We start from the raw sequence: 14,947 nt of genomic DNA on the forward strand, positions 1-14,947 counted from the left end.
TGTTCCGGCTGGAGCAGGCAGGCCTCAGTTTCCCCCTCTGTATGAAGAGAGCCCTTGCACGAAGTAGGGATGGGGAGGGAGGCAGCTGGACCCCCAGTACCTGCCCAGCCCGAGGCCGCCCTGGGCCATCTCTGTGGGTTCCCGGCAGGCGGGCCCCTCTAAGGGCAGAGGCCTCCACGGTCATGGCACCCGGTGGACATGGCCGGGGGGCTCGGACCCCGAGACTCTGAAGGCCTGGGCCTCGCAGTCAGACTTGCAGGGAGCTGACGGCCAGGGGTCAGCAGCCGGGAGCGCTCTGCTCAGCCAGGCCACGGCCTCCCGCCGTCGCGCCCAGGAGCAGCACGCCACGTTCTCAGTAGCCTTTTTCTTTTTTATTGCCAAGATCAAATTTACAAGGAAGTTCCAGTTTTCGTTTCCACCCTCGTGTTCAGTACCCACGAAGCGTGACTCACGCTGGCCAGGGCAGGTACTTCCCGAGAACCCCGAGGGGAAGGAGCACCAAGACTTCCTGGCCCCTGCTGCTTCCCGGGACAAGTTATTTACATACTCTTGGTTCAAGGAAACACAAGGAATTCTAATAATTTATGCCTGACGTCAGCATGACTACATCAAATGTCTCACACTTATTGCGTCTAGAAGAGGGTCAGGGTCAGCTCACCCGTGCCTCTGTCTCAGAGACCTTGGAGAAATGCGGTGCGCGTTTCAGAGGCGCCCTTGGCTCACCCCTGGATGGCTTGTTGACCCCAGAGATGGCCGGAGGCGGCCTCGGGCTGGGCAGGCACTGGGGGGTGGGGGCAGCCCCTGCTCCCAGGAAGACGGCCCCCCAGCCCCAGCCTGGCTTTGCAGCTGGCTCCCTACAGGTCCACAGGAGCCCCTCCCCTTGCCCTCTGACCTGCTGGGAGAGGAGTCCCGGCTGCCAAGTCTCCATGGCAACTCTCAAAGCCCAGGTGCAGAGTCACAGGGCCACCCTGGCTGCATCTCAGCAAACCGGCCCGGCCCAGCTGGGGACCGGGAGGGCCCTGGCCCCGGCTGCCTCTTCCACACAGTCCTGGCTCCGGCTCCTGCCACCTTGTGCCAGACAGCCGGTGTGTTCCGCCCGCCAGGGCTGCCTGGAGCGTGCCAGCTGTTCCGGTCACGGCCTTCCTGAAGACGCAGCTGTGGCCACTGCCACCAAGCCGGCCAAGCCCGGGGCGAGGCAGGGTCCTTCCTCAGATCCTCAGGGCTGGCTGCCTCCCCTAGACTCCCAGACCTCCCAGGACAAGGATGCGCGCTCTGCCTGCTCCCCTCCAGTGCCGGGGACCCACCCCACAGCTGCTGAGGGGAGCCGCCAGCCGCGGCTGAAGCCGGCCTGGGATCGGGCCAGCAGGCCCACCCTGTCGTCGGCCGGCAGCAGTGGGCAGAGACGCCGTCACCCCCGCCTGTGGCCGTTCTATGAGGCCGCTGGGACCACTGGGTTTACAAGGCAGGCGGGGGTCCCGGGCGTGGCTGCGGGGGCTCCAGGCTTTCTTTTACAGCAGTGCGGCTGGGCAGGGGGGCCCCGGGCCCACTGCCATTCCTGCTGCACAGACAGGCGTTTCAGAGCCAGCTGTGCGTGGCCCTGGGCTAGCCTGCTCCCACGTCCTCTCAGCCATGTCTACAAGGTCAAGCTGGCCCCCTGGAGGAGGCAGCCCCTCCCCCGACCAGCCCCGCTCTGTGCTGCAGCTTCCTTGCACCCCTCGCTGGCCCTTCGGCCTCCACGGTCTCCTCTCTGCTCCCGCTCAGGCCCCCCGGCCGGGGGAGCTGGGTGGACAAGCCGCCGGGGGCTTCTGATGCCTGCAGGGAACGCCGCTTCCTCCCCGTAGCCGGGTCCCGCCTCAGCGGAGGCCGCCAGCGCTGCCGGCGTGGCAGAGGGCTGAGGGCAGCGTTCCCCCAACAGGTGGCCGGCGCCATCTCAGACCATCCCCTGAGGAGGTCCCACGGCCGGGGCGTGGGTGGACGCCCCCGTGGACACCTCCGACGGAAAGCCGGGCAAGGTCCCGCCCGCCCCCTGGCCACACCCAGTCACTGCTTGGAGGGCAGCCTTGGCACGGGGGTTTTCACTTTTGCAACGTGGCCTTGCCCTGGGAGCCGGGGCGGGACGCTCCGAGTCGCCACGGGCGCTGCAAACCCGGCTCCTGCTTGGCCTCCGTGGACAGAGGGGCTGGGGCCTCCCGTCTCACAGGAAGCTCTCGTCCAGGTCACGCGTGGCCTCCTGGCGGCGTCGGCGGAGACTGGCCTCCCGGTCCTGGGTGTACCTGAGAATGCGTGTATCTCCCTTCTTTTTGTTTAAAAAATAATCTGACCTTCGCAGGAAAGTTCTGAATCGTTCCACAGGCTTGCAGAGTTAGGGGCTAACAGAGAAGAAAGAACCACTTTCAAAAACGCAGATGGCTACGCTGAGAACTCAAAAAAAGAAAAAAATTGGAAGTTGAAGGGAAAATGAAAACAAAATCTTAACAGTATTACTACGCTTTCAACACGGCATCAAACCGTGGCGCTGAGGACTGTTTGTGGACATTTTTTCCACGGAGGTGCTTTTTAAATAAATGTGTCTCATCTGTTGCCAAAGGCAGAAATAAATAGCCAGAGGAGATGTTTATCTAAGTCCGCGTTTCTACCAACTTCTACGCAGGCTCCCCCGCGCACGCTGAGCTGGTGGGAGGGAGGGGGGGTGCCGGTGGGTCCTGCCCCCGGGGGCTGCCCTCGCAGCGGAAAATCCCAGCGGAGCAGTCTTCATATGCGAGGGGCGCAGGGAGAGGGGCGGAGATGGCGACGGCCGTGCGGAACTGTGGGTGTCTTGCTAGTCGCCTGCCCTGCGGTGCCTTCCAGTGGGGCCACACGCACCACGGGAGGCCCCGGCACCCACTCAGTGCTCGGCACACGCGGCCTCCTCGTCCGGGGTCGCCGTGCACCCTGCAGCCGGCACGGGAGGTCCGGGGATGCCGGCCAGGGTGTGCAGGCTGTGAGGGTCGACGGGCGGGACGAGCGTCAGCGACTCCACGCTCAGCGAGTCGGCCGCGTCCTCGGAGAGCAGGGAGATGGTGGGCTGCTGGGCGGGGAGGAGGCTGGGGGACAGGTGGGCCGTCTCCACCTCCGCGCCCCTGGCCGAGCTCTTGCTGGGCTTGGAGTCTGCTATTTCGTTGACGATCACCAGCTGGTCAGGAAGGTGAGGCTGAGGCTGTTCCGGACTCGTGGGGGCATCTGGGTGGCGGGAGAAGAAAACGGGCACACTCAGTGCTGGGTGCACCTGCCCACGCCGGTCCCCGGGTGGGAGGTGGCTGTGGGGGGCGTGGCCTGGCCCCATTTCCCCCAGGGTTGCCCAGGCCTGGGGGAGCGGGGTCAAGTCCTGAGGGTTCTAGGGTCTTCCACCTGACAAGCAACAGTAAATGGGAATGGGCTCAGGGGTGCTTACGACCTTGGGCCATTTCCAGAGTCTACTATGGGGACATTCACCTGCGAGCCAGCCCGCTGCAGTATTTAAAAAAAAAAAAAAAGTAATGTCTGGAGAACTTTTAGCTTGCAAAGTCACAGTAAAACCCCGGACCCTGTCGCCTTGCAGTGCTGAGCGGGCAGCAAGGGGCTGGGCCCGCCCAGGCCTCCCCGTAGGGACCACGGGAAAGCACATGGCAGCAGGCAGGCAGGCCAGGCTCCACCTGGCGCTGTTTTTTTTGGGTGCTTTGCAAAATAATGATGATATTATGGACAAATGAGAGCCCATCTGCTTCCGAGCGAGGAGCTGGCCTGTGGGCAACACGTGCCAGGACCGGAGACTCTGGGCACCCAGAGAGACGTGGAGAAGCGGATGGTAGCGTCCCGCTCAGAAAGCAGATCTGCACTTGACCGGATCCTGGGGCCAACAAGCGGCTGCTCAGAGCTGCAAGTGCGACGGCGTTCCGGGCCCAGGGCTCAGGGTAGCTGCTTTTTGTTTGTTTGATTCTCTTCAATGGATTTTTTCCTAGTTTTTTTTTTTTTTTAATTAAGCCAAAATAAAACAGAAAGGCAAACTGAACATAGAGCAAAAGGAATGGGAAAACCAAGAGCAAAATAAGAACCCAAGAGCAGCCAGACGGAGCGGGAGGGGCGCCCCACGGAGGAAGCAGAAGCAGCGGAGGGACCCCGGAGCAGGTGCCACACGTGCCTCCCCGCAGCGCTCCGGCCCCGCTCCAAGTGCCAACCAACGCTTCTCAGGGCCTGGTTTTGTCTTCAGAGGGAAAAAGGGCCGGGTGGGGGTGGTGGGCGGAGACAAAGAGGGAAGGTCCGAGACTTCCAGGGCATGGTGCTCGCGGGGTGGGGTCTGTCCTTGCCCTGAGCGGGTGGCTGTGACCGGAGCTGGACGCTGCTGAACACTCACTACACGTGGCCCCTGCTTCCCCTGAGCGTCAACTCCACCCACTCCACTCGGTGAGGACGCTTGCGGTAGGCTGGGGCCATCCCGCCTCCTGCACTCAGTGTGGCTCTCTGAGCCGGGCCCACCTGCTCCGGCGGCCTCCACCAGTGAGGCCGCTGGGAAAGCAGGAATCCTGCAAACCCTGCACACCCCGTGCGAGTCCCCTCCTGGCCCGGGGCTGCTGTGTGCAGTTCCCAAAAAGGCTGGCTGCTCTCTCTCCCTGCTTCCTAGCGGGGGCTTCTGACAGTAACAACCGAGGATACTCGAAAGTTGTAGGCACATCTATTCACAAAGCAAACCAACAAACCACACCAGGCACACGAAATCGGTCACTTTTTAAGGAAAAGAACCGACACCCTTTATTACAAGTGTGGTTTTCCCTTAAGAAGAGCCTCTTCCTATTTGGGTGCTGGGGAACCGTGATCTCTCACCCACCACCTGCAACGCTGCCCCGCCTCTCCCTCCACCTGCCGAGAGCTGCTTCCTGAGCTCGGCCTCCGACCAGGGCGCGAGGACAGGACTCTGGTCCAGCCGTGGGCTGCACAGGCTCCTGTGGCCTCACTGGCCTGCTGCTGAAGAGTTAGGGTCTAGGCCGAGAGATGGGGGTCTGGAGGAGAGTCTGGCTAGCTAGCCGTGGCCGGGGAGACAGAGCCGAGGCTGGAGCGGGCATGAACGGGGCATGGCCTCCACGGACAGCCAGGCCTGGGTCTCCCCTCCCATGCAGCCTCGGACACACACGTGTGGCCTCAGTCAGGGCGGCTGAGTGGGAGTTTCCAGGCAAGCTGTGGTTCGAGGTGCCGAGCCGGGTGGGCGGGGCTGAGTGATGTGGGGGGAATGTTGAGTCCCGCGCGGCAGGCTCGGGGGACAAGCGCAGAGCAAACGGCTGGGAAACGAAAAAGAAGGCGCGGGGCCCGGCTGACAAGCGCGACTGCCACGGGAGGGAGGGGACGCGGCTGGACGCACGGCCACTCGGCGCGAGCGCTGCCGGGAAAGCGGCACCCGTGCACCGCTCGGGGCGTGCACCGCTCAGAGACATGCCTGCTGGCCTCCATCTGGCCCCTGGCTTTCAGCAACAGGCCGGGGGCAAAAGGAAAAGGGAAAGTGGCCTCCTGGTGGCTCATCACAGATCCTCATTCTCCAGCTCACCGCCACCCAACTCCCACGGCCTACCCTGGGTCCTGCGGGAACTCGGGGCGGGGACTCGGCCTGCTCCTCGGGCGAGTGATGCTGGGCCGTGTTTCTCGGACAAGGACAGCTTCCAGGCCGCACAGGGCTGGCTTGGAAGAACCGGCGGCGGGGAGAGGGCTGAGGACAAGACAGGGAAGGCCCTGCTTAGGGGGAGCGGAGGAGACGTGACCGGGAGGCTGGCGCTGTGGCTGCCCCGTGGCGGGAGGAGGTCGCGGGCCCGCGGGGCTAACGGAGGAGACCTGCCTGAAGTGACTGCGCGTGGGTTGCCGTGGCAGCTGCCGTTCGAAGCACTAAACCCAGTGGCCGCCGTGACTGTCGGCCTCCGACAGGCTGAACACTCGCCGGCGTCCTTTCCTGCCACTCCTGACTAGAGGGAAAACACAGCGACAGATCACACAGAGCCTTCAACAACGGCACAGCGCAGGGGACACGGAGAGAGGGCCACGGAGCAGCAGCGGACGCCAAGCACCGGCCACGGGAGGCGGGGCAGGAGGGGGGCGGGGCCTGGCGGGGCGCCTGCCGCCACCCCGGGCAGAGGGGACACCCATGTCGCGCTCCCTAGGACAAGGCAGGGTTGGGACATTTCAGAACCGAGGCGTTCACTCGCGCGTCTGGTGAGGTTATGCACAGAGAAGGTTCAGTCCTGTGGGAAGAAAGACCAGGGGCTGTCGGTCGGCGTGGGTTCAGACAGACGCCAGTGCCTGTCCGTTCTCGCTGCGGGCCAGAGGTGAACAAACAGAGCCCCCGCGTGACCAGGGCAGCCTGAGCAGGGCAGGGTGTGTGGCTGGAGGATCAGCGCCAAACCAGCCAAGCAGGCCAAGCAGATTTCCAAGTCCAATGGAGGAGGCTGATGGTCCTCCGTGTTGTACTGGGGAATGGCAGCAGCCCGCCTCGCGGGTTCCGGGAAAGCCCAGGCTGCCCGAGCTGCTCGGTGCCCTCCTCCCTCAGCCCCGGGGAGACCGCTGATCCGCACCTGCCAACGCCAGGACCGAGCCACAGCGGGAGAAGCTGAGGCCAGGTGGAGGAAGCAGCCACCATGTCAGAGACACACCGCGGAGCAGCGAGTGCCCCCGGACCCCGGGCTGCACCGAACAAGGCGGACACGGCACACGACGCTGCGCGATTTTGCCACACACACAAAGCTGGGGAGAAGAGACAAGGCCTCCTTCTCGGAGCTTCTGTCTGGGAGTCCCGGGGACTGAGGTGCGGAGTTGGTGACAGGGGCTGTCTGGCTCCCCTGTGACCCAAACGGGAGGGGCGCAGTGGGGATGCTGTGCTCAGAGAGGGGCCCAGGGAGCAGGTGCGGTGCGGGGAGCACTGCAGAAGCCCCGGATGTTGGCACCACCGGGAATGGCACTGCCTCCCTTCCTCCTTCTCTGTCTGTCTGTAGAACCTCAGGGGAGAGTCGCAGGTGGCCATGGCTCAGAATCTGGTACGCCTCACAAACCCATGTTTCAAACAGCGGGTGCCCTTCACTGATGTCATTTTCTGATCTCCTTGCCCAGGAGCTAGCTCACTCTGCACACGTGGGACGTGCATCCAACCTGGAGACTGGAGGCTGCTCAGGGAGCTCCGTGCAGGTCACAGAGCCTTGATCTGAGGACATGGCTTTCTCATCAGAACTGTACTCAGTGTGTGCACTGGTTAGTGTTACTATGCAAGTGTGCAGGTATATGTGCGTGCATAAGCACACATGTTACTGTGCGTGTTTGTGTGTGTCCCTGTGTGAGCGTGTGCACTGGCGTGTATGACTGTGAGTGCGTGATGAGTGGCTGGGTGAGTGTGTGCACTGGCACGTGTGTCCCTGTGAGCGTGTGCATGCGTGCTATGAGTGTGCACGTATGACTGAGTGCATGATGAGCAGCTGGGTGCGAGTGTGTGTGCCCTGGGTGAGTATGTATTGGCATGTATGACTGTGAGTGCATGTGTGAGCATGTATGTGTGTGCACTGGCACGTGTGTCCCTGTGAGCGTGTGCATGCATGATACGAGGGTGCACGTGCGTGTGCACATGTGCACATATACACAGGGGTAACCCAGAAGATGCCTCCTATCGCCCCCACATTTGGCTCTAGAATCGGGCCCGTCTTCCCTTTCCCACCACACGTCCTCTGCAATTTCAGTTCTCAAAACCATGAACTTTAGGGGATACAAGGCTGATTCCAGGCCTGTAATCTTCTCACTAGGGACAGAGCGGAGGCCTCGCAGGTGGTTATGGTGGATGTGTAGGCGACCAGAAGCTTGCGTCCTGGACACGGCCCAGGGCAGGGTGTCCAGCGCTCCCACAAGGCCCTGGGGCGTCCCAGAGGGCCTCAGATGGAGCGAGGCCATTCAGGTCCCCTGATAAGGAAAGCAAAGCCCCTTACTCCCGGCGGGTTTCTACAGGCCCATCAGGGAACTCAGTCTCGGCAGGTCTCCTCTTGGATCGGGACTGTGGGCCAGCACCTCTGGAGATCCACCCCAGAGTGCTCGCAGCTCTGCCTCTGGCACGTGCAGGAGACCCAGGCAGGAGCTGCTGGCACAGGCGGCGTCTCTGGGTGACCCCTGGGGGGTCCCCTCCACGTGCCAGCTGAGGCGGCGCCACCCGCTCTAGGCCTGCCCAGATTTGTGCCTCTTGGCCTGATGTCACTGCTGGGCCCTGGGCCTTGGCCCTAATGGGCCAGGGACTGCTTCTCAGAGACAGATTGCCCCCTGGTCTGTACTGGGAAGGACAGAACCTACAGGGACCTTACGGGGACAGGGAGAGGAATGACGGGTCTCCAGCGAGCTGGTGGGCTCATGTGGGAGCCCCCATTCTCGGGGTGTCCCCTCCAGGGCCTCCTGCAGCTGTGCCATCTGGCTGTGGAGTCCCGCACGCTGCCTCCCCCCACTGTAGCTGGTGGCCGCACACTGGCCGCATGGGAGTCCAAGGGTCTGTGCCTCTGCTCACCTGTGAGAGCCTCGTTTTGCCACCCAACACTCCTAACGCCTGTGCTCAGTAAGGGCTCGATATAAACCTGCTTGTTTAGCCAAAACTAATGCAGTCAGAGTCGGGGAGGCCACGAGTGGGCGGGCCTCTTGGATCCGGCCTCGAGTCCACAAAGCCAAGTGGGGAAGCTGGGCTTCCCAAATCCCACGAGTGCACACTGCAGGCCCCACAGGAAACTGGGAACATCTGTGTCTCAATCCCAGGCAGGAAGCCCAAGGCCTTCTGAGCTGATGCAGGCTGGAGGCAGATAACCTACCCAAACATCAGCTCCCTTGGGCCACGCAGGCTGAACCCACTTAGGCCGGCAGGGGCCATGGTATCTGGGGCCTTCCCGTGACAGGGCCCGCCCAGCCCGGCCTGCTGAGGGGCAGTGGCGTGTGGAAGGTGCGCCATGGAGCCCAGTGCCTGCCACCAAGTGGGCTTGGTTTCAGGATCGGTGTCTGCTGGGCGCCATGTAGCAGGTGCTCACTGAGGAGGTGGCTCTGGTGGGAGCCCAGCCCTGCTAACTGCTGCAGTGCCAGGGTTACCTTTACCCCTCACTAAAAACTCAACCCCCCCCACAGTGTGCATGTTTGTGGGGTACACTCTGGCATTCTGACGCTGTATGAAATATGTAATGATTAGAAGAGGGCAATCAGCATTTCCCTCGCCTCCGACATTGACTGCTTCTTTGTCTTGGAAGATTCACAAGGCTCTCTTGAAATTCACAACAGATTATTATTAACTAGTATCACCCTACTGTGTTATAGAACACTGGATTAATCCTGTTTAACCGTAGTTTTTAGTGATATCTTCGTTTAGTTCAAGTCTCCAAAACCATGGGGCAGAGCCATGGAAAGCGGGGCCTGTCTTGTCACCTGGCAGGTGGCATCTGTCACGCCCTCGCCCAGACACCTGACCATGCAGTGTGGCTGTGGTGGCTGAGAGGCACTCAGAGTGCTGGCTCTGTAGCTGTCTGGGCCCAGGGCGGCGGGGAGTTGCGTGGACCAGCTCAGGCGGGCCCTACAAGGGTAAGAGATGTCAAACCAGGCATCTGGCAGAAGGGCTCCCCTCCCAGCCTCCCTTCCTTGTCCCTGGTTCCCCCCTGTATACCATCTCACTACACCCACGATGACGACCTAGAACACGGATACTCCCCGGCCTTGCCACTGGATGGACTGGGGAGGTTGAAGGCAAGCCTGGGGGTCACGGCCTCTGACACCTTCTCTTCCCAGGGGCCAGCGGCTGCGTCCCAAGGCGGCTGGGCCTCGGGCTTTCAGTGTTAAGTGACATTAACAAAAAAACAAACCAAAGATCCAAAAACCAGGGACCTGCATGGTACCTCACGGCTTGCCTGGGGTGCAGACCTGGGAGGTCCTGCCCTCCACTTATCACCTGGCACCTGCCAGCCAGGCTAACAGCCCCTGGATTCCTAGGATGAGAAGCCGTGTCCTTGGCACTGCAGGGAATGGCGGGGAGGGGTAGGAGCAGGCTAAGAAGAAAGAAAGCGGCGCTCAGTGAGACACCCGCTTCCGGCAGGAGGTGCAGAGCCCAAGCCACAGGTGTGGCGCTCGGGGGAGGCCTGGTTTTGATGATGGGGGTCTTTGCTGGCTTTTTTGTTCACTTAGCTGCTGGCTGTGCCTCCTTGAGCACGAAGGCTCCCTCGGGAAGAGACCTTTCACCCCCATGCAGGTGTAAGTAGGTGTGACTGGGTGCACACACAGGACAGACACACAACCCTGCATGGGACCAGGACCAAGAGGGCCCCTGAGGGGCTGCGCTTAGCTTCTGGAGGAAGCTCCGTCTGGACTTCCCAGCTATGAGCCTGGAGCCAGTGATGCCAGTCACTGCTGGAAATACACGTGTAGCCAACCTTAAGTCAAGCTCAGAAACAGCTGAGACAGGCGGCCACCTCCCCCCAGCCTGGGCGGCGGCTTGGGGGTGATCTTGGGGCCTGGGCCTTTGGCTGTCAGCAGATGGATGGCTACTTCACTACAGGAGGCACAGGCGAGCAGGGATGCCCTGAGCCACAGGCACGGGCACGGGCTGGCCTAACTCTGCTGGGAACACAGGGGCGGAAATGGCTGCAGGGAGAGGCGCGGGTGCCCAGGGAGATCCTGGCACTGCATGGCCCCTGCCCTGCCATGTCTGTTTCGTCGCAATCCTTCAATCCATAATCCGGTCAGGCGCCCCTACAGCACAACGGGCGAAAGTTCTGGATCAGGGACAGCAAAGGACCTGAACTGGGGGAGCAGCCTGAGTCGCTGGGAACCCCCAGAGCCACAGCGCGATGTTGCCACGGTGTGAAGCGCCACACTGGCCCCCAAGGCCCACCCGCGCGCGGGCCCCACTCCCAGAGAGAGAAGCCCAGTGTCTGCTCCCTGGGATCTCACACAGTGAGGCAGGCGCTCACGTGCAGGGGCTCAGGGCGGTGACTGAGAGGGGCGGGGGTAGGGACCCACTTGTACGTCGGGTTCCTGGCTGGCTGCGGGGCCTCCTGCCTGCTCCTGGCTTCCTCCGTGCCGTGCCGGGACTGGTGTAAGTTAGACGGCTGTGCACCTCCAGCTCATCACATAATTGGGCTGCACAGACATGCAAGACTCTCCTCCCAGGGCTGGAACAATGGCCTCTGGGAGAGCCCTCCTTGCGACACCTGGAACTCGGGGGTGCCGATGGGGTGGGCCGGGGCTCAGCCCGCCTGCTGCGGGGGCCCCTCGGCTCTGCAGGCAGGGAAGGCCTTGCTGTGCAGCAGCCTTGGCAGGAGCTGTTTCCCCCAGCCTGCCTGCGGGCAACAGCAACTCAAGGGCGTGCCTGGGGCAGCTCCTCCAGACACCGTGACAAGGAGGAGCTGGGTGACGGTGGTCGTGACTACGGCGGTGAGGAATCGGGGTGCTCCACCAGGCCCCCGCCCTGCCCCGGGCCCATACCTGCAGGACTCTGGGTGGCGGAGGGTGTGGACGATGAGCTGGCGCCTCCTGAGTCACAGTGGCCGGTGCTGCCGCTGGGGCTCCCGCTGGCGGAGGGCGGCGACGGCGAGGACAGGGAGGGCGAGCTGTGCTGGTTTATGCACTGAGCCACGGCGAAGCCTGCAAGACGAGGGAGGAGGTGACCAAGTGGGAGAGAACTCACGGGCCTGGCACTGCTGTGTTCAGAGACGCTGTGGGGGTGAGCACCCGATCCAAGGGCCACACCAGGGGCCTCAATGTCAAGGCCCCAGATAAGCTCAACCCAGTTCCTTGGAAGGCCTGGGCTGCTCCCTGAAGCAGCTGACCTCACAGGTCATGGGGCGGCACCGGCACACGCAAGGCCGTTCCAAGGAGAAAGGAGCCGTCAGCCATAGGGACGGGGGCAGGGCTGGGAGCCGCAAACCGGGGCCCGAGACGCTGGCTCAGCGGGGCGCTGTCTCTGCCCTGAAAGGACACCGGGCCTTGGGCTCCGCCTGCTGCACCTACTACGGTCTGTTAGAGGACGGGCAGCGGGCCTAGGGTCTGTCTCACATCCAGCAGGGGAGCGCCCCAGACCCCATCAGAGATTCGCTCTGCCCTGGAGGGACGTCAGGGTTGGAAGCCGCGAAGGCTCCGTGAACAACTACCCATGACCGTTTTGGAGGTCGCTCAGAGCGACGGTGGTGCCTGCGCCCACGCTTCTGGGGTCTGCAGCCTGCCTGGCAGTCATGCCTCTGCACTGCCTGCATCGCCCAGCGACCAGCTCTGGGCTGACACCTCTTCCAGGAGGCCCTCCAGGTCCTCACCTAACCTCTCCCAGCACTCAGGAAGGCAGAAGGGGGTGAGCAGGGCCTGACTTACACTAAGGCCCCGTGCCTGTTTGGTGAAGAAACTTTTGCTGGGACACAGCCATGATCCTGGGCTCACACGCTGCCCGTGGCTGTTTTTGCGCTCCGTGGCAGAGCCATGTGGTCGCCTGAGGTGGCTCAGCTGGCAAAGCCATATGCCAAGATGGGTGTGGGGTGTGGGGTGTGGGGTATGGGCTCTGGGCCCAGGGAAGCCCCACTTGCTCACTCATCTGCTGTGGGACCCCTGCCTACCTAGAAACGGGGCCTGCTGTTCGACCCTCCCCTTGGGACCTAGAGGGACCACATGGCTAGCCACGGACAGGCAGGCAGTACCACCAGGCGGGGGGAAGTTATTTCTGTCTAAGGCCCAGGTCTGTCAAAGTCAGGGGCCCAGGTGGGTTTGGGAATGGCACAACAGGTGGACACTGTGATGGCCCACGCTTGAGGCTCGGCGGGCACAGGTCTGCCTGCACAGAGGCCAGCAGGCCCGGGGGCCCGGGATCTGCATCATGGCCAATCACAGCCAGGAGGGGAGAGCCCAGACTCCCTGTCAGAGGCTCGCTCCGCCCTGGAGGGCTGTCGGGGTTGGAAGCAACAGAAGCTCTAGGCACGACACGATGCGACCAGTTGTGTGTGCGCCGGGGCTGCCGGCCAACATCTGGCAAATCCAGACACTGGACAGGAAAAGTCCTCAGGGACACTCAGCCGCGGCCTCGCAGAGCCCGCGTTACAGCTGCTTCCTCCTTCATCACCTACAGTGGCAACCCCCCAGTCTACAAGCTGCTTACTTGCCTCGAACAAGAATCACCCCGGTACTAATCAAAACATCAAGGCAGCTTCTCCCAAGCGGCCCATTCATCAGCGCCACAAGCACAGGGCTGGATGACGCCTCGGCCGCTTCCTGACAACAGCGCCTGGACCCACGGGGACGAGTCCGGCCCGGGTCGGTCACACTCCCTTCTTGGAAGCCACATCCTTTCTCTTGTCCTCTTCCAAACTCTGGTGAGTTGCCGTGATACCACGTCCTCGGTTTATTGCCATCACACGTCTGGAGTGAGGCGAGTGGGGCCGCAGAGAAGGCGCAGGGCAGGCTGAGGTCAAGCCATACCTGGCCATAAAATTGCCACTCGCTGTGCGCTCAATAGGATAAAGTAAACAAATACACCCCCAAACCTGTGTCCTCGGCCCTGGGCAAGGCCTGGCTGAGTGCAGGCACCCGGCCGTCCTTCCCCCACCTGCTACCACAGAAACCCCACCTCCCTCCCTTCCGTCCTCGCGCCGTCCCCGGCGACACTGGGACCCACGAGGGTGCCCAGGCTCTCTCCCAAGTCAAGGTGGAGAACGCTCGGCGGGTGGATCCGCCGCATCAGAGGTCAGGAGACCGTGGGAGAACTGTGGAGGGCCACGGCACCCCTCCCGCGGGTCCTGAAGAGCGAGCTTTGGCGGGGGCGCTGGCAGCTTTCTGGGCAAGCACACAGGGGCTGCCAAGACATGGCGGACACACAGGCTGCAGGGCACGGGACAGCAGACAGGCAAACAGGCCTCCCATACGGAAGATTCTGGGCTCTCCCCGGGTGTGTCTCAAGAAAAGCCTGCAAACTGGGTGCCAGAGGGCACAGCGTGGATTCCCTGCCAGCTGACCCACCCTGCATGCAGGGATCTGTGCCGCGGGGGCCACGCGAGTGCAGCCACACGATGAGTGACAAGGATGTTCGAAGGCCTGGGGGAGGACAGGGAGTGACGACGCGCCCCGTGGGCACTGGGCGGGCGTGAGCGGATGGACGCTAACGGACGGACGCGCGTGACACAGCCTGCCGCTGCAGCCACCACAGCGGCCGGGAGGAGGGATTCAGGCTGGAGCAAGGCGCACACAAGGCGCAGCCCGCGTGCTCCCCGCAGTGACAAAGGCGGGCGCTGGCCCGGAGCACGGGCAACACCAGGGTAACCGGAGCAGCTCATGGAAATGCAGTTACAAAGACAAGCTTCTTTGGGTTCCCCCAATTCGAAAACCATGCCTGTTTTTTTCCCTAATACACATTTTCTACGAAGCTTTGGCAGCCCCCCACCCCTGTAGACTGGAGGCAGGGACGCGGAAGCGGTGAGACCCAGGTGGTGCGGCTGAGCCGAACTTGTGTTTTCTGTGCCTGGCAGAGTTTCCCAAGGCGCTGCTAGGAAGATTATTTTAAACTAGGGACAAAAAGGGAGGCTGGCGAGAGGAACACAGACTGGAGCTCCGGGCCCTGATGGCCACAACCCCCACCTGTGCTGGCCTCTGCTCCATCAGCTCCCCACAGGACGCGGCAGGACGCTTCCGAAGCGGGTGGACCGCGCCGATGGTGAAACACATCCCCTGCCTTCCAGGAGCCCCCGGGTCTTCCTGCTGCCCCCGGCAGCGCTCTGCCCATTATTCTGCGGAGATGAACTAAGGAACAACTCTGGCATTCTTCAAGCACAAAAATACCACACAAAGGTCAGCCTTCTATTTTGGGCCCACTGATAGGAGTACCGCACTTGGAGTCAGAACACCGGATTTGAGTCCAAGCTCTATTCAAAGGGGAGCGGTGCTGTGGTGCAGCCGGGTTAAAGCGCTGGCATCCTGTATGGGCACTGGTTTG

The 14,947-nt window shown here is 62.5% G+C and overlaps 1 protein-coding gene across 8 annotated transcripts in view; it reads right to left on the reverse strand.

The window, feature by feature from the left end:
- Positions 1–349: 349 nt before the first annotated feature.
- CLEC16A (C-type lectin domain containing 16A) overlaps positions 350–14,947 on the reverse strand; it is a 210,302-nt gene continuing 195,704 nt past the window's right edge. For 3 of the 8 annotated variants that reach the window (XM_051847427.2, XM_051847426.2, XM_051847428.2), the window contains 3 exons: positions 11,467–11,625; positions 5,837–5,956; positions 350–3,219 (listed from right to left, as the gene is read on the reverse strand). In XM_051847427.2, the coding sequence (XP_051703387.1) occupies positions 2,885–3,219; positions 5,837–5,956; positions 11,467–11,625 (614 nt within the window). In that variant the 3' untranslated portion in view covers positions 350–2,884. Of the gene's footprint in view, positions 3,220–5,836; positions 5,961–6,198; positions 6,237–11,466; positions 11,626–14,947 lie in introns of those variants that run through there. The other 5 variants (XM_051847432.2, XM_070065000.1, XM_051847430.2 and 2 more) reach the window with 3 other exon arrangements.

This window comes from Oryctolagus cuniculus, chromosome 19 (assembly GCF_964237555.1).
Source record: "Oryctolagus cuniculus chromosome 19, mOryCun1.1, whole genome shotgun sequence".
In the NCBI taxonomy this organism is placed as follows: Eukaryota; Metazoa; Chordata; class Mammalia; order Lagomorpha; family Leporidae; genus Oryctolagus; species Oryctolagus cuniculus.